Below are 27450 nucleotides of genomic sequence, written 5' to 3'. Positions count from 1 at the left end.
GGCCCCGTCACCATAGTATTTGAGCACTTCACAAGCATCAATGTATTTATCCTTCGCCCTGAGGAGGGCAGAGCTGTTATCCCCATTTTACAGGTGGCAGAGCTGAGGCACAGAGAGACTCACCCAAGGTCACACACGGAGGCTGTGGTAGAGCCTGGAGTAGAAACTAGGTCTCGAGCAGCCCATGCCCACCTCTAGCCTGTCCTTCCTCTCACTAGCTTGGCTGGGTAGCACCAGCTCCTTTCATCATGTCCCTCAGTTTAAAGACCAAAACACAGCCAACCCCCCTTTTCTGCCCCTCCCCCCAAACCTTCTCCTGTCAGCAATTCATTCCCTACTGACCTGAGCTGGATTCTGAGCAGGGACGTAGGGGGTGACGGACCCCAGATCCCATTCTTAACCCCTTCAGCTGGCCTTTGCTTTCCTCAGCTCTGCTGTCTGGTAGTACAAAGCCAGGATGAAGGCACGGAATCAGATCATTTCTTTCATAAATATGTGTGTGTGTGTGTGTGGGGAGAATCAAATATTTCAGCACCATGGGGAGTATGAGAGAGAGAGAGGGGTAGGGGTGTGTGTGTGTGTGTTATTTATCTGTTCCTAGGAAAGATCCTGGTTCAAAGATTGCTGAGACCCCATCCTTGCGGAGTGGCTGCATCAGGGAGAGCGGCCTGGGGGTTGTGGATCTTGTCATTTGGTTTGCAGTTGCCTGGCTAAATCTCTCTTCCCCTTTCTGTTCCCTTCCAGGTGGTGCAGCGCATCAAAGCGGTGGAGTCTGAGACCCGCCTGCTGGTGGTGGACAAGGAGACGGACGAGTACCTGTGCAGCCTGCGGCTGACGTGCACCGAGGAGATGGTGCGCGCCGGGATCCCGGTGACCTCCAACACGTCGCCAGCCAAATCCCCCGGCAGCGACAACGGAGACTTTTGGAAACCGCAGCTGGAGCTGAGCGGCGGGAGCCTCAGGAGTCACTCGTCGCACAGCTTCCCCTCGGAGAGCGGGAAGAAGGTAAGTGGACAGCGATAAATAGCCCGGGGGGAGGCTCTAACGGGACGGCGCCGGTCCAACCGGTGCTTCTGCAGACGGCTTCCGAGTCCCCCGTTGTTTTTTTGCAGCCTTGTGTTCTTCTGGCCTCTACCCAGCTACCTCCAGATGCGCATCAAGTTGTGCTTAGCAGCCCGTGTGCCAGGGGAAGTGGCTGCCTGGGATACCGCTTGCACCCAGGGCAGCCACATTCCTGTAGCCGGGCTTTGTGCTGTCTCCTTTCTCCGAACAGTGGAGGATCTCTGCTAAAACCTGGGGAATGCTGCTTGAAGCTACGTTACCTCCTGCTGGGTAGTCTGATCCCAGGAGTCGTGGAGGAGCACAGGCAGCTGTGTGAGGAGGGTGGAAGGGAGCTTGCAGCGAGATTTCCCCTGTAGGGTTAGCTGCGTTTGGAGGGTTGATTACCCAACGAACCATGGCCTTCTGCTGTGCTCTGCCCTCTTTTTCCCAACTTCTCTGCTACCTCCTCTGCCCTGCAGACCACAGCGGAAAATGTAGGGACCCTGGACATGTAATGAAGCCGTGAGGCCTCTGAATGAGTTTGTCCCTCTCCTTGTATTTCCACACGGGAGGAGGGGAGGGAACCGTGGGGGCTATTGTGATCCTGTTTCTATTTAAACAGGGAGGAAATTAGCCTCTTTACAAGCTGCACAGTTCTTGCCTCGTTCGATCTTCAGCAAAGTTTCTTTTATTAACTCTGTGAAGAGGGAAAGCATTCAAGGTGGAAAATGTGTGGTTTCCAGGGCTGCGGTCTTTCATGGAGACAGTACGGGCTTGCACTCCCTGAGAGGCGGGAGGGATTCATGTCCAGGCTGCCCTTGCTCATGGGGGATGTTGATACGGCTTGCACAGGGATGTTTGCATGTCACTGAGCTGATTGTTTTATGACCCATCCAGGGGCTGTAATTCCCCCAGGATTTCTAATTGCAAACAGCTTTGTCCTGTTCCCCTTGGCAGCAGAAAGGCCAAGATTGGAATGGATCACAGAGCGTGAATGCTCCGATTTTAGGTGTGGTCTCTCTAGGCCAGCCTGGAGGTTCACTGGGGCAGCGGGTGTGTAATGCTTGTTCTGTGGCTGAGCGGCAGGTTTCGCTTTCCAGGGCCTTTCTGATCAGCCCTCAAGTCGGCGTAAGTTTTTTTTTTTTGAAAAGTAATAAAAACAAATTAAAATGTCTCTATTTGTTGGCGCAAGAGCCTTGTGCCGTGGTTCCCTCTAGGAGAGAGGGAAGCAGCAGCTCAGATTCTCCTTTGCCAGGGTAACATACTTTCCCTGCTCCTAGTATAAAGACATGGTGACCTGCCTTGCATCCTTTGATACAGAACCCTGTAGACTCTCTTGCAGAGGCTTTGTGAGCTGCCTCGGCTCTGTTATGGGACTCACCTTTCTTTTCCCTGGGAGACCAGAGGCAACGTGGTTTTACTTTCAGATGATTTGAAGGCCTGGATAGCAATAATCTCTAGCTCTTATCTAGCACTTTTCATCCATAGATCTCCAAGCGCTTTCCAAAGGAGGTCAGCAGCATTATCCCTAACATCCTGAGCTGGTCACTGAGGAGGAGCGGATCTGTGAGACGCAGAGGGTCAGCTGTCAGGGTAGCCAGGCAGTCTAAGGTGGTGTGATAGGTCACAGCACAGGATAAGCTTCTCTAGCCCACCCTGGCATATACCCTTTTTTTTTTTTTTTTACTGTGTTCCTCTGGCCTCTGTTATCCAGGAGGTCAGACTAGATCAGTGGTGAAATGTTACAGGGGGTTCTTGGGGGAAAAAATTCCCTAATGGCAGGCAGAGCTGTCCCTAGGGACCGCGGGCAGCACAGGGCCAGCAGCCCAGAGCCCCTGGACTTCCAAGAGCTAAGCAGATCAAAGCAAGCATACCTATCACACTGTGGAGACTTAAACTTCAAGACTCCTTATAAGAACTGGAAAGGGAGGTGGATATTTTTTGCTGTTTATAAAATTAAATCGGCAGCTAGTGTTGTTTTTTTAAATTATGATGGTGAACAAGTTTAAGCTTTGTTGTAATGTGCATTATTTGCCTGGACTGCTCAAGACTTGAACGCTTGTGTAGGATGAACTCTTTGAGTTGGCTTCTTAAATCCCTTCCTGCTGTTTCACATCTGATACTCCTTCATGAAACGTAGGAGCCTTGTCTTATAACAGGCTTATTCAAAGTGATACAAGCTAGGAAAGTGAGCTCTTGGAAGAGTGTTGCCGTTTTCATCATGTAATAAAAATACATTAATAATAAATAGTGTGTAATAAGCATGTCATAAAAACAAATTTTATATTTCCAAGATCACTGCTTTTATAATTTGTACTCTGGTAAAGGAGAAGATCCCTGGAAATATTCATTCTTAGGAGGGGGTTTGTGAGACTTGACATTTTAGTGAAAGGGGTTCACAGGTTGTTCAAATTTGGGAAACACTGGACTAGATGATTCCAGCCTTGGAATCTACAAATCGGTTCAAAAAGTGGGGGTTCTCCAGAGACCTGAGCAGAGAAAGGGGTGGGGGAGGAGAAACTTGTCAAATAATTTATTTTTAAAAGTTGTGAAAGAGTGTCCAAGAAATGGTTCCAAGCAGTTCTAGTTTGGCCTTCTCTAGACTTTGCTTTGGTTCTCCCGGGCCAAGCACAGTAATAGAGTGGGCCCAGAATAGAAGCAAAACTGAACAGCTCGATGGTGCGTGAAGCCAAGTGAGGTGGCTTTGCCTTCAGACCACATAGGTTGCTTTGCTGGATTAGGGCTCCTGTTTCCCAAAGTCCATGCCACGTGCCTGGTGGTGTGGTGTGTGCCTCACTGCCCTCTATTGGATGGAGCATGTCAGGGCTGCTCTGGTATTTGGGGTTCCCGTTAACGGGTCAGGCAGCAGGAAGGGGTTTGTGAATCAGCCGTAGGTCACGAATTCTGTTCCCTGGGTTGCCTGCTGATGCCTGTGGCTGCGGGTATGTACTTGTGGCTTGAGGCAGATTGCTAGTCTCCAGAAGCCAAGAGAACTGACCTTGGTTAATGCTGAGGATGAATTGACGCATGTAATGGCTCCAATTAAATGTTTTCTCTCTCACCTTTGCCCCTTCTCCGGGTGGCCCTTTGAAGAATGAGCACGCAGGCCCCCCGCCCAAAGTCGTTTATCAGCACTGCGTCTATCAGCGACACTGTTGGGGGGTGGGGTCAGGGGTGAGCAGAACAGCACAAATTAGGTCCCGCTCCTTGTTTATGAAGGGGAACAGCTCGAGAGAGTGTGGAACCAAAACAACCCGGCCTAGAGAGACTGAAGGTTGGGGCCTCTTGCTGGGTGCAGCGAGGGGAGTCGATAAATACTTTGGACAAAGCAGAGTGGAGCTCTGACATGTGACCAAAGAGAATGAGCCTGGAGCAAAGCAGAGCGAGTGACTTCCCAGGCTCCCTGCTCCTAGCTCGACCTCCTGGAAAGTGAAACCTCTTTCCCGTCTCCCATTGTTTGGGAAACATCAGCTCCAATTCCCCCCCCCACTGCACTGAAACCCATTGTGTGCTGAAAAGACCATGGCCTGGGTGGGGCAGGGAACTGTGGGAAGGGAGCCGAGTGCTCTCGGGACACTGGGGTGTGCTGTTTGCCCAGCCTGGCACAGCAAGTCCTGTTGTGAATGCCCATCAGCTGTCTTGCTGCCCCGATGGAGGCTCCTGATCCTGTTTTGAGCTCCTCTAATCACATTGATCTGCCATCCTCTCCTTGGGATCACCACGGAGGCTGCAGGTGGTTTCTGCATCACTTCTTCATACAACACTTCGCACTTGACAGCAGCTTCAAAGCGCTTTTACAGCCGGTAACTAGCAGCCTGGGGACGGGGAGTGAATGTCATTCTCCTCACTTGATGGAGGGGGAAAATGGCGGGATGGGGAAATAGCTATTCGTGGGGAGAGGACTGTTACTGAAGGGGCCAAAGGTCATATAGCAATTGCTCAGTACTGGGATTAGAACTCGGGACCTTGAATCCCATGTTCAGGCCACTAAATTGCACTGCTTCATATGCTTGCTGGTGGTATTCTAGGGAAGATTAGATTTGGCCCATCCGGCTGGCAATCAGCTTTTCAGGAATCTGCCTTGGGACCTCAGGCACCCCCCACTGAAAACACCATGCCCCTGCAGAAAGGTCCTGGAGCTCCCAGGGGAGTTTCCGTTCATGATCAGTGTGGCTGCAGGACTCTAGGGAATACAAGCCTTGTCCCATTGTGCTGGAATCGCTCTATGGGAGGCACGGTTGCCTGTCAATGCGTGATCAGGTATCGTTACTGGATCCCCCCCTCCCCCCCGTGCCAGAGCTTTGGGAAGCTGGGTAGATACAGTGTTGATTCAGTGTCTGCCTGAAACCACCACCCCCTCCCCCTCCCCACACACTCCCTTGGGGCTGCGTGTCAGGTTACTCCATAACTGATGGTGTGCACAGTCATGCGACACAAGCACACGGACTTGTCCTTCTCAGTGGCTCTGTTCCCCCGGCCAGTTCCCGTCATGGGAGCCAGAGAGATTAGATAAGAACCCAGCTTTCCGAAGAGCTCAGGGATCTCCTCCATCATCATCCACTTATGCAGAGCAGGTGTGGGGAGTTGTGCCATGGCGTGATGTACATGGATGCAGTGGGGATTGTAACCCCCTGGGGGATTGCATGGGCAGGCTGTTCACGTTGGGAGCTATTGCTTTTTCACACAGCAGCAGCCTTATGTTGGAAGAACACACCATCCTCTCGCCTCCAAGACCCACCCCCAACGACTGTCATTTGAAAGTGTATCCCCAACAGATCAACTTCCCCAGGACTGTCCCCCTTGAAATAACCACGTCCTGGTGCTGAATAATTCAACGTTTATTACAATCACCCTGGCTGCCATGAGACAGCCAATCGGCAGGGCTGTGTGCCAGAAGGTTGTGTCATTGACTAGAGTGAGCACTGCCATTCCACGCCCTGGGAAGAAACGCGGAGCCACATAAACGGGATGGCGTTGTTGCAGGATGCTATTTTCGGCAGGCCGCCCCGGTGGTTTGTTCTTTCTCACAATCCGATACGGTGCGATTCCTTTGAACTAGAGTAGCGTCCTTCATATGACATCTCCACAGACAGTTTCTGGGGAGAACCGAGCCGAGTGCATGGGGGAAAGACACATAATGGGGAGAGCATTAGGGGCTGATGGGACAGAAATTAAAGCAGAACCCCGTCCCTACTCGTTCCACGTGAAAGAACGGCCAGAGTGCAGCAGAACGATCCAAGAATAGGAGATGGACACATTCCAGTAATAACTCATCCCCTGGACACCAACACCCCCAGGTCAGCCACCTCTTTGATGGGGGGAACCTTGTGCTCTGGAGCCAGTGTCTGGGATGTCCTGGACTGGGATGTCTGTGTTTGGGAGGTCTGTCTCTTCTAACTGCTGCTGGGAATTTTTTATCCTCCAGTAAAGCTGAGTTTAAGTTTTGTTTTTTAAAGGTCCGGGTCTCCCTGTGGAGCAGTGTGGGGGGTCCAAGCCCTGATTCTCTGTGCTGCAGGGGGTAATAGATTCATTGACTGTAAAGTCAAGAGGCACCATTAGATCAGTCCTACCGTCTGTATAACACAAGCCAATGAGTTTTACCCAGTTACCTCTGCGCTGAGCCTAATAACTTATGTTTGACTCACGCAAATCTTCAAGGATGCAGAACCTGTGAGGAAAATGGGGAATTTCAGTCCAGATCTACTCTGCAGATCTCAAAGGAGAACTTACCCCACTAAGTCAGGGATGGTGTCATGTGGCAACAACCAATATGGACTCCTCTCCCCATATGATAGCCCAGACAGCAGTAACAATTTAGTAACAGTGAGGATCCTTAATCCTTAGTGAGTCTCTGCCGTCAAACACCCCTGCATCTCCCAGGGCTCAGCCATTATCCCGAGTTATCATTAGAGCAATTAGGATGGGATTCAGCTCTGTTCCATTTCCATTGTGGCCAGCTGCGGAAAGAAGAAAGTGAGGATGGAGACATGTCATTGAGTACCATCATTTTCAGATGTCAGCTCCTCTCCCCAGCATGGTAGTAACATCTTGTGTTTGTGGAGCACCTTGGGTCTCAAAATACTGTGTGAACTGTATACCTACATATGTATACCATAGATAAGCGATCACCTCTGGCGTACTGGAGCTCTCACCGGTAAACACAGGGGAGATTTTGGCAGAGATGCACAAGGACAAACACGCCCTTTAAGGATCTTAAGGAGTTGACCTAAAGGAGCTGAGAATACCTTGGGTTTTCAGGTCTTCTCCAAAGGTCCTCAACTTCCTTGCCCTGGAAGGAATAGGGCTGGAGCTAAACTGGCAGTTTCAAGGAATGTAGGTGTTTAAAACCAGCTACTTAAATCACTAAGCTATCTCCTCTGGCATCACCCTTCGCCTGTACGGCTGTGAGGTGTTATGGGGACTCTGACTTTTTACTGTTGCTTGCTTTGAAGTCAGTGGTTGCTTTGCTTAGCTGGAGCGGGGTGTGTGTGCCTGTGTGCTGTTTGCCTGGTTTTCAAGAAATTTCTCCCCAGGAGGTAAAGTTAACATAAGTTTTAACTGATACATTGTGGCTCGCCCCATAAATTACAACTTGGTCTCTTGGCTGAAGGAACCATATAATTTGTGAGCGCATGTGTATATTTGGACCTTTTACTGCAATCTGTGTTTGGAGGGATACAGAAGAAAATTTGCCATTTGCAACTTGGAAGAGGAAAGGACACAGCTACTGAAAGACGCTGTTGTTTAGAACTCCGATCAATGGGGCTCTGAGTTTCTCCGTTGTGTTTGGACTGTCTTGCTGTTCTACCTTGATCAAGTCATGTAACCTCTCTGCTTCCATTTCTCCCCTGGCAAAACGTGGTTATTAATGTTGGCCTGCCTTACAGGGGGGCCATGAGACTTAAGTCGATGCTTTAGTGCTTTGAGATCCCCTGCTGGAAGGGTCCTAGAAATGCAAAGTATTGATAGAAAGTGGAGCTCCTCTGGAGAAATGTTCATTCTTTCCAAGTTCAGTTAGTCCTTGCTTTCGAATAGACTGGGTGACCCATGTGCTGTCTAAGTTGAATATCTCAGCATTTAGTGGGGCTCATATCAGCCAGGACGCTTGAGCTTACAACTCCTAGATCTGTGGGGCTGCAGGCGAATGCATTAGGGGAGGGTCCTCATCCCTGCAGTTTGGTCCTAAAACAGCATATAAGCCCAGCTTGTCGCTAGGTTTGTGCTGAGGGCCGCACGTGGAGCGTGTGACCTCAGCAGGAGCTGTTAGTGTGTATTTAACGTCGATCACCCTGTAGGAAAAATAGATCAGTGGGGAATAAGATGCTAACAAAATGCCCAAATCCAATGTGTGTAAAAGGCCGGATTGTTGTTTTATGTCACAGCATTTGCTCAGGGCTGTACTAAATGAGATTGCACGGCTCTGGCCCGGCTGCTGCTCAGCGGTGTGAGTGACTTTCAAAATGCACATGTCGCTGTAGTATGAAGAAATGTTCAATAGCGTGAGAAACCTGAGCCTGTGCCCTTTGAGATCACAAATCCAGGTGTGCACAACTGCAGCTGGACACGTCGCTTTGACACCAGACTGCTCCCTGGGGGAATCTTAAGAGGCCAACCTGATCCCTGGTGTAGCGGCACTCAAGTCATTGGGGTTACACCAGAGGCTAACTACGCCCAGTAGATTCAAAACTAGCTGTTAGAAACAGCTGGATATTTGACTTTCTGCAAGAGCTCCCCTGTGTGAAGTTGCCTTTTAGTCTTTCTGTTGTGGGGGCTGGGCCAAGGCCTGACACAGAGTGACGTTCTGAGACCAAATCTCATGCGCAGGCCACGAGAGCTGCGGCAGGAGAGTGGAATGTTGAACCAGATGTGGATGGGCTCTAACGCGAAGCCGTGCTCCCGAAGGAGCAGAGCAGGGGTTCTGCTTTATTGCAGTGCAGGTTTCATGGTGCACACAGGCAGTGCCTGTGTAAAGACACACATCTGGAACATGTGACCTGCAACTTCGCTGCTGTATGTCTTGCTTTTCTTGCCACTTTCCTGCAATGAAACCCTTGGAGAGTGGGAATGGTTCGGGCCAAACCCCAGGACCCGTTCACCGTTCGGGTCAGAGCCGCTGCTGGGCCACTGACCCCCAAACTATGACCTACAGCTGGAGCTGAAAGTGGCAGAGGACTGCCATACCCTAGCTCTGTTGAAAGCAAGGCAAATCTCTCATTGACTCGAGGTTTGACTCTTAGTGCACTGAACTGAAAAGTGACGTCAAGGACAAAACCTGAAAGCAAGAAAGCAGAGTGGCAGCAGGTGCTAGACTGACAGCCTGGAGACTGAAGGCATCTTGTGTCCAGAAACCAAGCTTTCCCCACGGTGCTCCAGCCAGTGTTTCCATCCTTGCACCGAAAGGATCAATGCGAGGGGACAGGAGATATTTCGGTCTCCGTGGCCCATCCTACCCTTGCATCTCTGCAGAGACTGCCTCCAAGGAGCAGGGGCGGATGAGCCGCGTGTCTTGTCGCCGCTGTAAACACCTGTCCATGAACAACTGGGTCAGGAGTGGGGCATCTTGGCTGTGCCGGTGTTTGTGGAGGAAGCCTAGCGCTGCCTCTGCTAAGATAGCGCCCGCTCTGGGTACACCTACACGGCAATCAGTGGGTGGGATTGCAACACATGTAGACCTCCCCGAGCGTGGATCTAGCCAAATGAAAGCTAGCTCGAGTCTCCATCGCAGGGAAGCTGCAGCAGCATGGGCCATGGATGCTTGAGTACGTGCCAAACGTCCTGCGAGGGCCTTCGCGGCCTTCAGTGCTGCTGTTACTCACCTAGCTAGATCAGAGTTAGCGCAGGTATGTCTGCGTCTGCTCCAATTCCTGGTGTGCAGGTGGAGGCGTCCCGTTTAGCTGAGTGGCCAGTCCAGTCCGGACCTCCTCTAATGAAACCATCCCAAAGGCTGTGTTTGCATCGCGCCTGCTTTCTTGGGTAAATGCATTGGCCATTTTATTACTTATACTAAATACGCGAATACAAAAAGGATCAATCTGCATTCAGGATTTTGTGGCTGCTAAACGTCTGTTCTTAAACGTTTGCTTTTTTGCTTTTTATCATTGCAGCCAGGTGCCCCCCTCGCCCCAATCTCTGCTCTGTATTATCGTCTTTTATCACTTTTTAAAAAACAAAGACGTGTCTTGTCTGGTAACTCACGTGACAAGTCTTGAGTTATAACAGCCATGCGCAACCCTGCAAAATGCCATGTTTTAATGCGTAGGAATTAACATCTGATTCTTAATTTAAACCCTGCTTCCCGGGGCCTCTACAAGAATGTTATGAGGGCAGTGTTGCCTACTAGTTAGTGAAAGAAACTGGCCTCCTCATATTTCTATTCCCAGCGCTGTCAGTGGCTCACTGTGTAACCTCAAACAAGTCCTCTAGCTTCACTGTGCCTTAGTTTACCTGTTAGTATGATGGGGATAATTGTTACTGTTTATATTGCTGTAGAGGCTCCAGATGAGATCAGAGCCCCATTGTGCTAGACATGGTAGAAACTCCTAGCAAGAGATGAGATTACAGTCTAAATAGATAAGACTGCCAAAAGGTGGTAGGGGAAACTGAGGCACAGATAGCTGAAGTGTCACAGCAGGTCAGCGGCAGAGCCAGGAACAGAACCCAGGTGTCCTGACTCCCAGATGAGCATCTTGTCCTCTACATCACATTGTCTCTTGTGCCTTTACCTGCCTCAGAAGGGTGCTGTGAGGCCAAACAAATTGATGATTGTAATGCACGTTGGGACCCTTGATTGGATGGTGTTTGAAGAGTATTTGTATTTTTGTTTTGGTGCTGCCTGAGAACTCCATTTTAAAGAAGCTCTTGTGCTTGTGAGTGTCAGGGGGTGGCTCTCTGATCCTGCCAGGTGGAGACGAGCAGTTTGCTGACATGAGTGAAGAGTGTGGGGTTATTGCCATCCTAGGAACGTGACTTTACCGAGGCTCCGTTATTCTGATGAGCAAGCTGACCCTGGGCCCAGTTTACCAGGCCATTCTGGAAAATTAGGGGCAGTATGAAGAACTGGTTAATGTTCTTTGGCCACCAGGGGAAAAATCCTGCACTGAGTTCAGTGGGGCGACTTCACCCTCTGTTTGTGCTTCTTGCAGGGATGGGAAATTGATGGGAGTTGAGGGAAATTAGAGGCCAACAGGGATAAACTTGCCTCAACCTAGTTTGTAATTGGCTCGATTTTCCCCCTCCGCTCATCCAGCCTAAGCAGCACTCCAGTTTCCAAGTCTGTCTGCAAGCATGTTGTTTTGAACATCCAACACCTTCCGTGGTCTTGCTGCGTTTTCTGGGGGTTTGAACAGAAAGCAGCTGGGAGCGGCAGGCATGTCGCCTTGCTCAGATGGCAGCATTTCCACCTCCGCCAGTCAGGCCCCAAGCTGCACAGAACCATGAAAAGTGCACGTGAGACACACGAGGCTGTCAGTAAGGAGGTTTCTCTGGTGGATTTCTTGACTGGCCCTTAGTGTGCCGGCCATGCGTGATGGGACAGTGGCTATTAAACCTTCTATGTGCTGGAGATGTAATAAAAACCCATGAAAAGTTTAGTGCCAGGGTACCAACTTGATGCATTCTTTGCTAGAGAGGCACTGGTTTAGAATGTGCAAGCTTTTTGTGCTGCTAGCAAGAGTTTATCAGTAACTGCAGGTGTAGATACAATATTTACATCAAGTCCCTAAATATTTATTGTTCTGTTTGGGTCAGGAATGAGAATTTTTTTCCTGTTGCAAATGAACCTCCAAGGCTGGCAATATCTCTCTTATGCGAATTCTCCCTGAGTACTAAAAGAATATGAGCAACGATGAATGTTTTAAAAGGATTTTGCCAGCTTAGTTGAGGTCCAAAGTTTAGGGTTTATAGGATAGCCAGAAAGATTTAACGACACCTCGTATGAGCAGAAATGTCTGCAGTAATTATGTTATGAAATCACATTAAAAGAAATACATGGTTTTTAAATTAAAATATGCCCTGATCTCCCAAAGTATCAGTTTAGTGTGCAGAGTGAAACTGGCTAGCAATCAGTGTGAACATGAATCTCAATTCACGGACCAAGTGGGGTGAAATGCAAAGCTAAAGAAATGGCCTAAGCACTTAGCCTGAAAGTCTTTGGGGCAGGGATTGTCTTTTTGTTCTCTTTGCTTAGTGCCAAGCACAATGGGATCCTGCCCCACGACAGAGCTCCTTGGCGCTACAGCAATAGAAATAACAAATAACGAAAGGTAAATTCAATTTTTTTAAAAATCACGTCCGTGTTGACCGTTTCAGGTGTTGCCACAGCCCAGGTAAAGAAGCGTTACACTGGATATTGTTTTTATGCAAAATCTCGACAGTGCCCCTTTAAGATCCACTGTTGTTGTTTTTTTGCAGTTTTGCTCGTGAACATTGCACGGTAGTCGTAGCTTTTCTTCTGTTATGGTTTCCTTGAGGCTGGAGCTTAATCATAACCTTGGCATTGAGCAGCGGAAGAGACTTGATGGGAGGATTAAATACATTTCCCTGCTTGGTGTTCTATATATTTTCTCTCCTTCTGCCAGTGTCTTTGCCGGTGGCAACGCTAATCAGCATTTTGCTGCCTCAGCACAAATCAACTGGTGGTAGCATCAGTTAACGTTGCATGTGCATAGGACTCCCGCAGCCTCTCCTGTCTACACGAGCACTTCCTCCTCTGTTGCCTTGGTGGATCTGCACTGATGCTAAGACAGTGAGGGGAGATTTCCCAACATAGTCTATTGCAGAAGGCCCACGTGTGTTTGTAACGCATGGTGAGTGTATGTTATGGATCCCGCTCTGTGCTCCACAGACGATGAGCGGCTGTTACAGCTTGCTGCTTGGGAGTTCAGCTCTTTAGCTCAAGCTGTAGCTACTTGTGCTTTTAGCTCTGGAAATCCCCAGTCCAGGCTCTGCAGTTGGCCAAGATAGGCAGTCACGTAAATGGGGCCTCGTCTGGAATTTGAACTGCTCCAGGTCTTAGATGCTTGGGACAAACTTCCTCAGTCCAGAGGAAGTATGTAACGCACAAGTTAGCATGTCTTACGTGTTCCGTCCTAGTGCTCCATCCACGTGAGGGTCTGCTCCCGCTCTTGGCTGCAGCTGCAAAAGGCTTGTGCTTTTGTAGAAGCCTGGTTCAGTCCTTGGTGTTGGCTGAAATGGGAGCTGTTTGGGGTTTAGCTAACTTCTTGTACGTCTGAGTAAGTGCATGCCTGAAAAGAAAAGAGCTTTCTGATGACCTCCATCATGTATACCTGTGTATATATAGTCTAACCACTGGAGCACAAACACACTCCACCCTGGCTTAAAAAAAAAATCCTTTACAAACCTGTTTCCGCTAATTCTTGGCTCCCTGCTCCGCTGAGCTGCATTAGAAATGTCCAGGGCAGGTCACTAGCAGGGCAGCCGTAGGAAGCTTAAATTGCAGCTGCCTGCCATACCTGGCTTAGCAGAGATGTACGGGATTTCAGGTTCCAGCACTAATTAGCCCCTTTGTAACCTTCATGGAAAAAAACAATAAAACTTGTTGACCTCCATTGCACGGCTTGTGAGCAAAAAGAGCCAGAGGGAGGAGATTTCAGGACAAATGAGCGTCTGTGCTTCTCTGAAATGACAAAGTTATAATTGAGGAGCCAACGCAGAGAGAATGAGCTGTTTCTAACTGAGTGAAGGTGGCCCCTATTCCAAGAGTGTTGCTAATGAGCATCAAAGCCTGCTCGCTGCAGTATGTGTGTCTGCAAAGCCAAATTTTCCATTTAGATTATTGCTGCTTTTTAAAATCTAGCCCAAGAAATAGATTATATGTTTTGGGTGGCTGTAACTGTACCGTGTGTAAGACCCTGTATTTACCCCACTCCAGTAACTTGCTTGGATAAGCAAGCAACCTACTTTGCTAAATCGCCCAGGGGCTGTATTACCCTGTTCCAATCCATTTCTGAAGTGGAGGGTTGTGAAACTGACCTGAGCGGGTTTGCTGTAGGGACAGACAGCCTGCAGGCTATGCGGTGAAAAGGGCTGGGGGATAGAGAGAGAAACACTGCAAACCTTGCAAGTGCTTGACTTTGCTGCATTACTGATTTGAAACTTTGATCTCCGGGATAACCTGAGAAGGGTTCTGATCTGAAGCCCAGGGAAGTCGATGCAATGACTCCAGTTGACTTCAGTGAGCTTTGGACCAAGCCTGAGATGCTGCATCCTCGGGACAGAAGGTCAACACACACACCTGCACACGCACCCTACATGGTAAAAGAAAAAAATCCCACAGCACTGGGACATACGGGGAATGTGGGCATTGTCACCGTTCCCCATGGTACTAACAGCACCTGAGATTATAGATCTGAGAAAACCTTAAATGTCTTTTTTCCTATCAAAGCCCATTGGAAAATTCCCTGTCTTGGCAAAGCTCGAGCCGATAGCCTTCAAATGACTGAACAGTTCTTTTTTCCTCTCTGCTTTTCCCTGATCTGGATCTTGCAGGCATTTTGATCGATCTGACCAATACCCGCAGCATCTATTTCTAAAGTAATTGATTTTTCAGATCATCTGTGCTTTTGACAACGCAGACACTGGATGCTCTTTTAGAAGTAGAGCAAGGTGCTGTACAGACACATAATAAGAGCCAGTCCCTGCTCTAAGGAGCTTACAGTCTAAACAGACAAGTGGTGGGAGAAAGGGAGGAGCATTATTTTACTAATGCACAGAAGATTCACTGACTTGCCCAAGGTCACACAGGGAGTCTGTGGCAGAGCCAGGATTTGAACCCAGACCTCAAGAGTGCCCGCCCAGTGCTTTATCACCATAAAACAATTTGGTTTTAAAATCTCAATGTGTTAGCAGTGTTTCGGATCATGCCACTATCCTGTCCATATCCACCTTCTGGGAGTTGGGTTCTTGAATGCACCGATATTTAAAAACAGCCTGACCTTTTGTACTTCACCCTTTAAGGCCATGGGAAACGGATGTGAACTGGCATCCCAAAGTACTTTGGTTCACCTCCTTGGGAAATCTATGCATTCACGTGAGGGTGCCCTTATCTGGCCCAGGGATTCATGCGAGACAAATGCAGTTTTGATGGCTGATGCGTGGGGCTTTGTGGCATCTTGAGGGCTGTCTGGAAGAAAGTCTTGCTGGGGAATATTGGCTGTCGGCTATTTTTGACTTGGGGTGTTGGCAGGAAGCCCCTCCTCAGGAGGAAGGTATCCACCCCGTGGCAGCGACTTCCTCTGCGGCGATATTTTTAGTGAAAGACAAAGCAAGTGGAAATGAGCTGGAGGTAGGAGCTAGATTAGCATCAGGATGGATTGTACGGCTGCCAGGGTGCCTTTTGTTCCCGGGGACACAAACTTCTCTGACCAGAGGAAGTCCTGATCCCACGGACGGGTGGATGCCGCTGCCGCATCTCAGACCCTCGAGCAGAAGACTCGAGGGCCGTCTTCATGGCAAAGAGTCTGGAAAGCTGACGCTCAAATGTCTTCTTGAACTGTCTTCGGAGTTGGCCTCCGCCTGTTGAGGCCTTGAGGACACCGGGGTAGGGGCTAGGGGTGGACAGTCATGTCTCTTATTAAGTCTGAGTATGACAGATACAAGTTCCAAGTAGTGTTTGCAGAGGGACCATCTGCCTGCTTGGCACTGCTCAGCAGAGCGCGGGATAATGACACACGACCTGTGTGACACGTAACCGAATCTCTCCGGGCCTCAGTTCTGGGATGACGACACTCACTCTTGTCTGGCTTGTGTGTTCAGGGCTGTGAGCTCTGCAGGGCAGGGCCTGTCTCTTACTGTGTGCCTGTGAAACGCCCAGCACGATGGGGCCTGGGCTGGTTGGGTCTCCTGAGGCCTGACAGGGGCCTCCAGGGCTACGCAATCAAATATTCTGTATCTGGGCGGGGAGCATCCTAAGGTCCAGCCAGGTGAAGCGACCGGTCCCGAGTCCCACAGGAAATCCGGACCGGAACCCAGGTCCCCTTGCTCCCAGCCCATGCCTCAGTCACACTAAGCCCTGACCTCCTTGTCTGGCTTTTACTCTGGTCTTCGTGGCATTATGATTCAGCACCTAAAATTTAGGCCAGCCTAAGTGATGTAGCTCGGGGCTGTGAAAATTTAAAAAAAAAAAAAAAAAGAGAAATGAAAAATTGTTGCTGTGAAGGAGTCTTCCCTCTTCCTAGCTCCTGCCTCTCGGGGAGGTGGATTTACTCCATCGTCGACACTGTGATGCTACAACAGCACAGGTGCAGCCCCTGGCTGCATGCCTGCAGTGTCGCCGTTCCCAGTCGTGGCCTCCGGATTTGGTCAGCTGAAGTAGGGCAGACAATAGGGAGCAGGCACAGGGCAGGGCTGCCTGCCTTTCGCTGGCAGACCGTTGTTTAAAGGCTCAGTGGAAGAGGTGGGAACGATTCAGTCCTGTCATGGCTGAAATGTTTCTTCAGTCGGAAAAACACACTGCAGGTTGCTCAGATGAAGCCGCAGAAATTGCTTTTTAAACAAAGGCCAATTTAATACTGCTGCTTGGAATGGATCTAGCCCCTTTCACCAGGGACACTTAAAAGGCTTTTAAAGTATGAGCTTGTGAACCAATCCCCACAGCTCCTCTCTGATGTCAAAGTTCTCCCCATTTTACAGAGGGGAAACCGAGGCACAGCGGGGGTAAGTGACTTGCCTGAGGTCACAGAATGAATCGGGATTAGCACCCAGGAGTCCTGACTCACAGACCCTTACCCAGACTTGACAGTGCTGCCTACAGTAGGAAGCTAATAGGAAGACTGTGCAGTCTAATGTTTATCTGTAGTCGAAGGTCTTTGTTAGGGCAATGTAAACAGCAAGCCGGTTTTGTACTTCTACTGGTCGTATCAAATTCTGAGCCAGCGAAACTCCCTTTTGCAATTGCCTACGTAACAAATTCTTCATTAAGAAAAGTTTTCCCTCAGTGTGACTTTTTAAAAATGTTACCATCGTGTTAAAAGGTTTGAAAATCAGTTTGTCAGCCAATCCCATGACCACCTACGGGACGCTTTTGTTGGCTGGTTGGAAGAAAAGAAGTGCTATGCTGCTTATAAAACACAACTCCCTTTAGTAAGAGACCTAGTTACAAGCTGGATTCTTTTCAACTAGTTCATGTTTCCATTGGCTAGTAAGAATATTAAATGGTTTTAAATCAATTAAAGGTATTTTGGCCAAATCTAGATTTCATGCATATTCGCTTACCATGTGGAAAGCCCTTTGAGGCGGCTTTGGTTCTAATCCTTTACACCTGACTGTTATGACGGTCTGACAAGCAGTTTTACATTATGCAAGTACTTACGTTCTATACGATGTTATATGCCAGTGAGTCTTCCAAAGAAGCGCTGTACTTTTGGGGACTTTGACCCACGGTGGAGTGAATTTGAGAAGCAGCACAAAAGTCATTTAAGAGCTCTGATTGCCTGCCCAGAGGTTTAACGGTACAAGAGGTCCTGTTGCTGCTCTTAAAGTCCCAGATGAGCATGGAAATCTTTGAAAATCAGTTGGGTCACAATTTTGCACTGAAATTTATTTGCGACCGAAAATGGCTTTTCCAACAAAGCCAACAAATTTGTGAAAAATTCCCGGTTTTGTTGCCAGGGTTGTGTTTTCAGTGCAGAGCCCTGAGCGGAACGTTTGTTGCGGGGTTGCCAACTGAAAAATGAAATTGTTCGGTTTGGGGTTTTTTTTTTGGTGGAATTTTCAGTTTTCTGTCTTGTGATGAAAACCCCACTTTTTTTTTGGTGGGAGGGAGGGAGCCTGTCATTTCCTGGGCCATGCTCACCCCTACTGTAGCCCTGTGGGGTGGGATTTTCCAACGTGCCTAGGGGAATAAGGTGTTCAATTTCATCGAAAGTCAGTGGGAGTTGAGTGCCTAACACCCTTGGGTGTTTTAATGGAGTTACACCAAGGTTGATTTTTGTCTCGTTCTTTTTAGAAACGATTCTGTCCATAACTCATGTTCGTTCTTCTGTTCCCCTTTTCCTTGTTTATTTTTAGTAGTCGCATTTACATCCAAGCAGGATCTCCGCCATTGTGGTGTTTTGTTTGTGGCATTGCATTTTCTGTCTTTAAAGTACTTTTCAGATATTATTTACTTAGTACTCCAGAGTGCTCCAAACACCCTACGGCCGGGCATTGTGCGTGCCCGGGCGGCTCCTCCCGCCCCGCTCTCCCTTGCCTGGCTCTGGACTGTCAGTGACTGTAGTGACTGCTCTAGCATGCCATGCTGCTGCACCGTGATGCGTGGCCGCTAAGCTTGCACATTTAGTGTGTCCTGACATAAGAGGGCAAACCCTACCGTGCGGGATCACACTTTGAGCCGGAGATCTGGAGCACATGCTGTCCGGTAGGCAGCGGCATGGGCAGCACAATCTGGGCAGTGGAAGCAGCTGGAGCCAGCGAGCAGACGGTCAGCAGCCTGGGAGCAGTCCCAGGCTAGCCCCTGGGAGAAAGGAGTGGGCAGGGCTGGGAAAGTGAGACAGAGCGTCGAGGGGAGCTGAACAGGTGGAGTGGGGAGCTGGGGGCAGGGGAGGGGATTTTGTGTTTTTTTTGTTTTTTTCTTTTGTGGTGGAATTAAAAAAAAAACAACCCTTACAAAATAGTAACGTGTGCGTTTATGCGGGCGCGTGTGCATACACGCACTGTATCTGTGTCATGCTGGGTCCCCCCAAAAAGGACAAAATGCAGCCGGTGGGTCCCCTTGGTAAAAAGTTTGGGAACCACTGCTCTCCAGTCCTGTAATCCAAAGCACTTACCAGCTAAACGGGCAGCGTGCCTGCAAAAGACCAGGGGAAAGGCTGCAATGTGGGATCTCAGAGTCAAGCTGGGCTGTTTCTGACTCTCCTACCATCACCAGGAATAAAGATTCTGCAGCCCAGATGCTGTCACCAGTCATCCCTGTGCATCCCCATTACCTTTATTGAGCGTGCACAGGAATAACAAGGGGCAGAATTTGCTGCTGCTATTGTTTGTAGTAGAGCAATACTTAGAGGCCCCATCTGTGAGCAAGGCTCCATTGTGCTAGATGCTGTACATTCGCTAACAGGAGACCGTTCTCCTTGCCCCTAAGGACTTTCAGTCTAACTAGGCAAGGATGGGAGAGAAAATGGAGGGGCAGTGATTTGCCCAAGTTGCACTGTGGCTAAGTGGCAAAGCTGGAAGTAGCATCCAAGTCTTCAGATTCACTGTCCAGTGCCCTGTCCTCTAGACCACACAGTGGGTTTTGCCCTCCAGTCATCATTCTGTTAATGGGTGGGTTGGAATAGAATCCCACTCCCTCTCCCAGAGCTGGGCTGGTCCTTGCATGGCTCAGAGGGACGAAAAAAGAAGTCCAAAGCAGATCTGGTGCTGAACAGACAGACACAGGGAAGATCTTTGTGTAAGAAGGTGCTATTTTTATATAGTCCTTTTCCAGAGTAGAAACGTGTGGAATGAATTTAAAAATCTATATTTTTTACTTTAAAGTAAATATTCCAGAATTGCAGAGGGCACAGCGGCGTTCCAGCCACCAGAGAGGCATGCTCAAGGAGATTGCAAGAGTGTTGTACATCATCCATAAGACATTGTCTACGTACTGGTTACACCGTAACGGGTATATTAGTGACGGTTGATAGCAATGTCAACATTTCAGTGAGGTAGCCAAGTACTTTTAATCCCTACCATACACAAAGGGAGAGTAAGGCAAAAGGGTGAAGTGATTTACCCAACACGGCGGAGTAAGCCAGTGTATCGAGGGTTAGAACTCAGCCGTTTTGGCTCCCGGTCCTGTGCTCGTTAGTTACTGTGATCTAACCAGCAGACTTGAGCCTCAATTGATTGCAGGTTGGGATGAAAGAGAGGAGGTGAAACTCATAAGAAGTAATGATTGTCTTTAAATCCAGATATCCCTAATAAATAAGAGGAGGAAAACAGCAAGAAAGCGTAACAGGCCAACAGGATTATTTCTAGGGAGAATATTTCTAAGGCAGGATTCAAGACACCATCTGATTTCATGACAGCTTTCGCATGAACCTCTGTAGCATTTTATTTACACTGCTGGATCAATTTATACTAAATTGTAACTAGACTTGGCATTGAATTTTGTTGACCCTATGTCCGTTTTCCCTCAGAAGCCTTATAAGTGTTTGTTCAAGTTAAAACAATGTACACTGTGACTTATTTTAAGCCAAATTCCTTTTGTTCTCCATTTCTCTTAAGCTGAAACCTCTGGCAAAGTCCTTTTGCATAAGAAAAAGGTACAGAAATGAACATTTTCCCCAAGGTTCAGTGCTTCTTTAATTCTGTACCGTGGCTGTCTATCTTGGTTCTTACACAGACACCCATTCCTGTATTATCAGAATGCTTATATAGAGCGTAACAGATCCCCCTATTTCTTGTCAAGAGAAAGATGAGCCAGTTTTGTGAGGGACCGCAGATGTAGGCCCATCAAGAGAAATTTGGGGCCCCAGGGCATCTTGTTCACTGGAGCCCCACCCCATCACATTTCACCCCAGTTACTGATATTTTGGCTCCCCTCCCCCGAGTTTGAGGCTCTGCTACAATTATCCCTCCCTTCCCCCCATCTCATCAGCAGCTGCAAGTGATATTTACAAATCCCACCACAAAGCCCTTCCAAACCTTATGCAAAAACCTTATGCCGAGTCAGGTGGATCATATGGCAAAGCATGGGATAATGTGGTGCTGGGGCTTTATTCTGTAGTTTCAAATCATACTTTACTCTTCTAGATCTCCAAGCTCTTTGCAAATTAATATTTGTAAACCGCTTGCTTGGGAGTCAACATTAGCAACACCCATTTTGCAGCTGGGAAAAGAGGCACAAAGGGGAAATGACTCGCCAAAGATAATACAGTGAATCCAGGGCAGAACCTAGACTTGAACCCAGGACTCCTAGCTCCCAGTCCCTGCTCTCACGTCTGCATTTTGCTGCCAGCGGTAAATCCTATTAAGTGAGGGTCATTGAAATGAACAGGCCTCAAAGGAATAACCATATCTAAAGCTGTAGAGTTATATGATTAAACCTTCTGAAATACTTACTAGGAGTAAGCCCGTTGATTTCCTTAGCAGCACAAAAGGCCAGAGGCAACAGGAAGAGGCTGGGCTGGTGAAGCGTGTACCTGTGACCATCACGTTTGCTGCTCTGTCAGGCAGCTTGTGGGCTGTGACTTTCCGAGCCATCCTCATCGGGGATGGCTGTTTTTGTTGCTACTGTCAGGGTGACAGGAAATGTCACTCTTTGGAGTGGTGAACGTGCTGCATTCTAGGCAGGTCGACTCTGCAGAGTCCACCAATGGACCCAGAACAGTAGCAGTGCCAAATTCATGGGAGAGGTGTTGCTTTCTGGGTGTTGCTTACAGCCTGCCAGCTGCAGTAACTCTGACGCTGTCTGCTGCGGGCCTGCGTCAGAGGCGGCTCCAGGTCACGCTGTCCGAGCTTTGGTGCCCCTCCTTACAGCATATGCTGTGAATCCCTCCTCCTCTCCCTCCCCCGGTCCAGTGCTCCTTGCAGATCCTCTCCTTTTCTCCAAGCCCAAACAGTTACTGCCTTGTTCTCTTTCCACAGACCATGTTCAGGACAGTGACTCTTTCCTGGTGTAAGCAGCTGTATTTCCAGCTGTGGCTCACACCCGGCTTGACAGCCGCAGTGTATTTAGCCCATGAGCCTGTCGGTGGACATGGTGATTGTTTTATGCAGATAATGACAAAAGGGCATCCCACAGTAAGTCAGTTCACACAGGCCCTGTATCTTGTTTGTGATCACCAGGCTTTAATTAAGCATGGAGCCCTAATTAATTGTAGTCAGGGTGGATAGTTCACTTTGCCTGGAGAACAACGAAGCTGCTGCTTATGTTACAGTCTCTAGGCCTGGTGTGAAGCCCACTGAAGACCATGGAATTCCAACTGATCTCACTGGGCCTGGGATCAGACCCAGTGTGGGTTGTGCAGCTTACCATTAGCTGCATAAACAAACCCAAACCGCAGATAAGTAATTAGCCTTCACTTGTGGTTACCAGTAACCGCAGCATAATGACCATTAACTGGAGCACTGGTGTGTTGAGTTGGCCAAGGTCTAAATTCGCCAAGACCTGATCACAATGGGACCAGCTTTCTTCTCAGGTCCCACCTGGACAGCATGTACTCCAGATCTCCAGCTCAAAGTGTGATCCCGCATGGTAGTGTTTGCCCTCTTACGTCATGACACACTAAATGTGTGAGCTTAGCGGCTGTGCATCATGGGGCCAGGCCATGCCTGGCTGTCTAGGGAGGCATAGCCTCCCCTAACCGGCCGTCCATACAATTTCCAAAACCTGATGCGGCCCTCAGGCCAAAAAGTTTGTCCACTCCTGGTGTAGCTCCTTGGAAGTGGCTGGTTTCCATTGCCACAATAGTTCTCTTTACCCAAGTGGACCATTAAGTGTAGTTCTCTTTTTAAGGCACTGGGCTTAAAGCAGATGGAAATCCCCTAGTATTTTAACCAACTGGAAAGAATGGGCCAGCTTCATACCTGGGGTAGGTGGATGCAGCTCTGAGGATGTTGCACTTGACTACACCAGGTATGAATTTGCCCCAGTATTTTAGGAGTATGTAACCAGCCTGGTAAATGGAGCACTTAGAAATGAGCCTACCCCTGGCCTTTTAGGGTGTTGACACTTGAAGTTATTCTTATTTGCTTATGTGCTAAAGATGTGTCTAAGCAGGCCAAGTCTGGCATGGATTGGAACTTGGGGGTGTTTGGATCTGAGTTCAGACCCACCTCCCATATTTTAAAGTTCTCCACTGTATAGAAGTCTCTCCCAAGTGCTTCCACCCTATACATTTGCTTTGGGTTACAATTTTCAAATGGGTCTAAGGGATTTAGGCATCCATATCACATTGGAAGCCAGTGAGAGTTAGATGCTGAACTTCTTTAGGCTCTTTTGAAAATCGCAGCACTAGACGTTTTACCACATGTCTAAGTGCATTACTCAATGTAAAGGCTTTTTAAAATAAAATATCAAAAGCCCGTGGCACCAGTTGGCTCTGCTGAGGCTGTGCAGAGCCCCCCATTCTTCTCCAGAGAGCTGCACCTCCCTGCCAAGGTAAATACTGACCGGAACGTGTTTTCATCAGGTTACTGATATTTCTACCGACTGAAAGTGATCAGCTGCATTCTGCAGATTGCTCAGCTCTGTTCATTTTGTCACTTTCCTCTGTTCTAAAGCTGTGAGTTAAAACAAGCAAACACACAAAGGCACTGGGTAAAAAAGAGAAGGAAAACACATTTAGATCACCCATCATTTTTCCCATTGCTCTGTCGATTTAGTTGTCTGCGCATCAAGCTGTCATTTGAAAGGGGATTAATGCACATTTTGTCATGCACCCTGTTTGCACATGGTCAACATCCTATTGTCTGAATGCCATGGCAGACGTAAAAAGCAAACAAGATATTAGGTTGCATTAGCAGCAGGGGAGGATATAAACAGAGCAGATCCTGTTATTGGAAGAGGGGGATAATGGCCACAAGGGTGATGATGAAGTTAAAGCCAGTGCAGGTGTGGAGCTTAATGGAGCGTTAGTGGGGCAACTCCGAGAGCGTGTGTGAGGGAGAATCCTGGAGGAAGAAGCAGTGCGAATGCTGGGCCACTGGGCTGTGTGGCAGTTTAGGGTACAGTTGCTGTGTAAGGCAAGGCACCTGTTAGGGCCCCTCTGGGGTGCTGTGTGCAGGGAGGTCCTTGCCAGGTGGAGAGGGCAGTGCTAGGCAATGAGATACCAGCTGGTTTGGACAATCCTACAGATTAGGAAAGGTGAAGAGTGTTGGGCCTTTGTAGCTTCATTTGGAAACAGGAGGCAGGAAGGCTTCCGGGTGTCAGCAGCATCATCTAAAAGCCAGGAAACTAGGACAGGTCTCAGAAATGCTGTATTTCTTGCAAAGGGTGCCGAGATCCTGGAGGAGTGTAACTGGAGCAGAGGGCATACAGGACCTTGAGGGGAACGAGGATACAGGCAACAGAGCAAACAGAGATTAAGATGAACCACAAAAGGGGCCAATGAACTGGTCTGCGAGGCCTTTTCTGTTCCGAAACGTGTTCCGTTGGGTGCTTTCAGTCTGTCCGTAGACTCCATAAAAGTAGATTTGGTTTTTTTCACGTGAGATGGCCCAGGCCGGGGAGTGCGGCGTAGGAAGGGTGGGTGGTCCGATTGGACACCTCAATAAGGGGCCTGTTTTTCCCTGAGGTATTTAAGTCAAGAGGGGAAGTGGGTGGTCAGCAATTCCTCAGACCATCCACAGGCCTAATCTGAAGGCCGTAACGTTAGGGATCCATTTTTTAAACTGTTGGCTTTTACTTTTCTGTGGCCCTCTGTAAAATAGGGACTAGAATACCTACCTCCCTAGAGCGTCGACACGCTGGGAGAAAGATGGCCTTGTGATTAAGGAGCTGCCCAAAGACTCAGGAAATCTGGCTTCAATTCCCAGCCCTGCTACAGCTTTCCTATGCGATCCTGGTCAAGTCACTTATAGTAAAATTTTCAAAAGTGCCTAAGTCATTGAGGTGCCTAAGTTTAATGAAAAGACAATGGGGTTTAGGTATTCAGGTGCCTAATCCCATTGCTTTCAGGGCTGAAAGCTTCCTTCAGTGTCAGTGACTGTTCTGACTGAACGGGGAGTAGAAAGCTCCAGAGGCTCATACCTAGGGAGAAGTAGTGCATCATCGCCCCGAGTGCTGCACCCAAGAGTATCCACGGCTGGATGCTGCTACCACAGACTGGACTGTCTTGTAGACAGCACCCATGTGCTGGATCCGGGGAGCTCGTATGGAAGGAACACGACCCGCTTTACTAACTTGAGACCTTGTTTGTGTTGCTGTGCTCAGCACTTCCCTTAAAGTGGCTTATAAAAAGGCTGGAAGTGTTGTCTAGTGCTTAGAGCGAGGGATATGGCACCCGGACTCCTGGGTTCTAGTCTGAACATGGGCTGCTTGCCGGCGTGGTGAGGCTCTGTCCCTGTGTGTGCGATCGTGGCAGGAAGGGCGGCGGAAACGTTTGGGGTTAATAGTTTGGTTTTGACTACAAAATAGAAAATCCTCATGTAGAGCCAGACTGCTTGGGGGTGGGGGTGGGAGGCAAAGCAGAATAAACTCCTGGAACTGTAGCCAGCAGGTGTGACCCATTGGCCCGAATAGCCGGTGCACTGGGGGTTCGCTGGATGCTGCTGAAATCCAGAGGAAGCAATCGCAGTCGTCCCCTCTGCTGCTGTGATGGATGCCAGGGTTTCAGCCAGTCAGGAGGGTGATGCTCATGCATTAGGCCCATAGGGCAGCCTTCGGATACCCTGCACAGCTCAGGGTGGATGCCCTTGCTCCATCCCCGGTGGCTTCTTTCCTCAAATGCCTGCATCCCTCCCTGACGGCCTGGCTTCCTGATGGCAAGAGGCCAGCCCCTGCGTCTCCTCCTCCTCGTGCCCAGTGGGCTGCCTGCTCCCTCTGACGCACAGGCACCGAGAGCTCATCCTGCCTACCAGCTGTTGCTGGGCAGAGCGTGGCAGCAAGGGAATCAGTCCCAGGCTCCTACAGGAAAACAGCCCCCTCAGTGACTGGTGTGCAAAGCCAGCAAGTTCTGGTGTCTACAAACACACAGCCCGTGGGACCAGAGGTAAAAACCAATGTGATCACCTGATGGCGTCTGGCCAGTGCGATTTGGCGTGAAAGTCCCAGGGTTTGGTATGTTGGTGAAACATACAAGGAGGAATTGTGCTCTGTTGGCCCTGGGTAGCCTGGCACGTGGCTCCCCAGCGTTCAGCCAGGGCAGGGCTTGCTGCCGAATGCTGGACATGACTCCGTGTAGGGGCAAGTATGTATGTTGGTGCACATGTGGTTGCCTTGCAGTGCTCTGCCATCCTGTGTAAAATGGGCCTGCATTGTTACAGCAGGGAACATCCCTGCCCCATGCAGGCTGCAGCTGCCTTTATACTGCCTGCAGGGGAGCATCCTGGGACGGGTTTGTTGTCTGATTGCTGCAGATTCTTTGGAAAGACCTGTTTTATTTAACAAGACTGTCACATGGATCCAACACCTTGGCACTTCCCAGACCGCAGGCTCGATCCTGCAACCATTACTCACACACGGAGTCTCATGGGAACTCCATACCTAACGGGATTACTTGCAGGGGGAAGAGTCACCAGTGCGGATGCAGGACTGAACCCCTGCCATATTCACTGATCTCTGTAGCCCCCATTGGGATGGCATCTGGGCCATGACATGCAGCACCACTGAAATGCACCTGCCTCTGGGGTGATGGGGGATCAGGCTACACAACAGAGAGAGGCAAAATTTTTGGCTACAACTTGCACGGCAAACTCCTGCTCTTGGAGACAGCACTGTAGAATCTATATAAGTCCATGCAGTTCTTTGATGTTTAAAGTCTCATCTGAAAGATCCAGACACAGTCACCCCCACCCAGGTTCGAACCCAGGCTTTGAGGGAATCGGCACGTTTTATGCCCAACACTTCAGAGCACTGAGCTGTCCACTCTGACACAGACACACTGGGCTTCTTCCCCTTCTCAAATAGGCATCTTGGGCCCAGAGACCAGAGTGGGGCTGGTTCAGCGGGGGAGAGATGTCAGGGCAGAAATGGTTCCAAAAAGACTCCCTTCACCTGCCCGACCACTTGCCTGTCAGCTAGTCTCTGGAGAGCTGTCCTAACAAATCCAACAGGCATTAGTAAATCAGAGATACTGAGGGGAAAACACTCATGTCTGTCCATTGGGTGGCTTGAACAGTGCAACAGGCCGGGTGGCTTGATTTAAATCAAGGCCGTTGAAATCAGCTATTTAAATCACCAAGTGGAAAGCCGCGATTTAAATCATCGATTTTAATCAACTTTTCCATTTGTGCTTCAGTTACTTTCTAGAGAAAGATGCATTCTCATTGGTTGATAAAATCACTAAAACGTGTTGATTTACAACTAAACAGAGCCTTTACATGAGATTTGGTACATCTCTTCACTACCTAGGAGTGTACACTGTAATTTTATACATTTATTCAAGCAATTATATAGCTTAATAGTTTCAGATTTTTCTTTATTATGTGAGAAAATGGTGAGTGAGATACTGCTTATTTACTAGCTACTTAACTTTTTGCTCGTGATTTGTATCCGGCTGCATTAGGATGCTAACTGGAATTGAATTCAACACAAAACCACATATAACATTTATTTTTATTAACCAAAACGAGCCCTTAATACAGCACATGCTTTGTTGTACCATATTTATAAAGCTTGGCCTCAAAAGTGAGATGTTTCCCCCCCAATTCTTTCTTTATATTGAAAAGCCACCTTTAACTTAAAAGTTTTTGCTAGAGGCTTATGGATTCAACATATAGATATACTTGTTATAATGTAAATAACAA

The 27450-nt window shown here is 48.8% G+C and overlaps 1 protein-coding gene across 2 annotated transcripts in view; it reads left to right on the top strand.

Moving 5' to 3' along the window:
* Positions 1–27450, top strand: part of NHERF2 (NHERF family PDZ scaffold protein 2) — a 95979-nt gene that overhangs the window by 6642 nt on the left and 61887 nt on the right. For both annotated transcript variants that reach the window (XM_077828946.1, XM_077828945.1), the window contains exon 2: positions 745–1005. In XM_077828946.1, the coding sequence (XP_077685072.1) occupies positions 745–1005 (261 nt within the window). The remainder of the gene's footprint in view (positions 1–744; positions 1006–27450) is intronic.

The sequence above is a fragment of the Eretmochelys imbricata genome, chromosome 10 (assembly GCF_965152235.1).
Source record: "Eretmochelys imbricata isolate rEreImb1 chromosome 10, rEreImb1.hap1, whole genome shotgun sequence".
Taxonomy (NCBI): Eukaryota; Metazoa; Chordata; order Testudines; family Cheloniidae; genus Eretmochelys; species Eretmochelys imbricata.
Note: the sequence above shows the minus strand (reverse complement) of the source record. Positions and strands in the feature narration are given on the sequence as shown.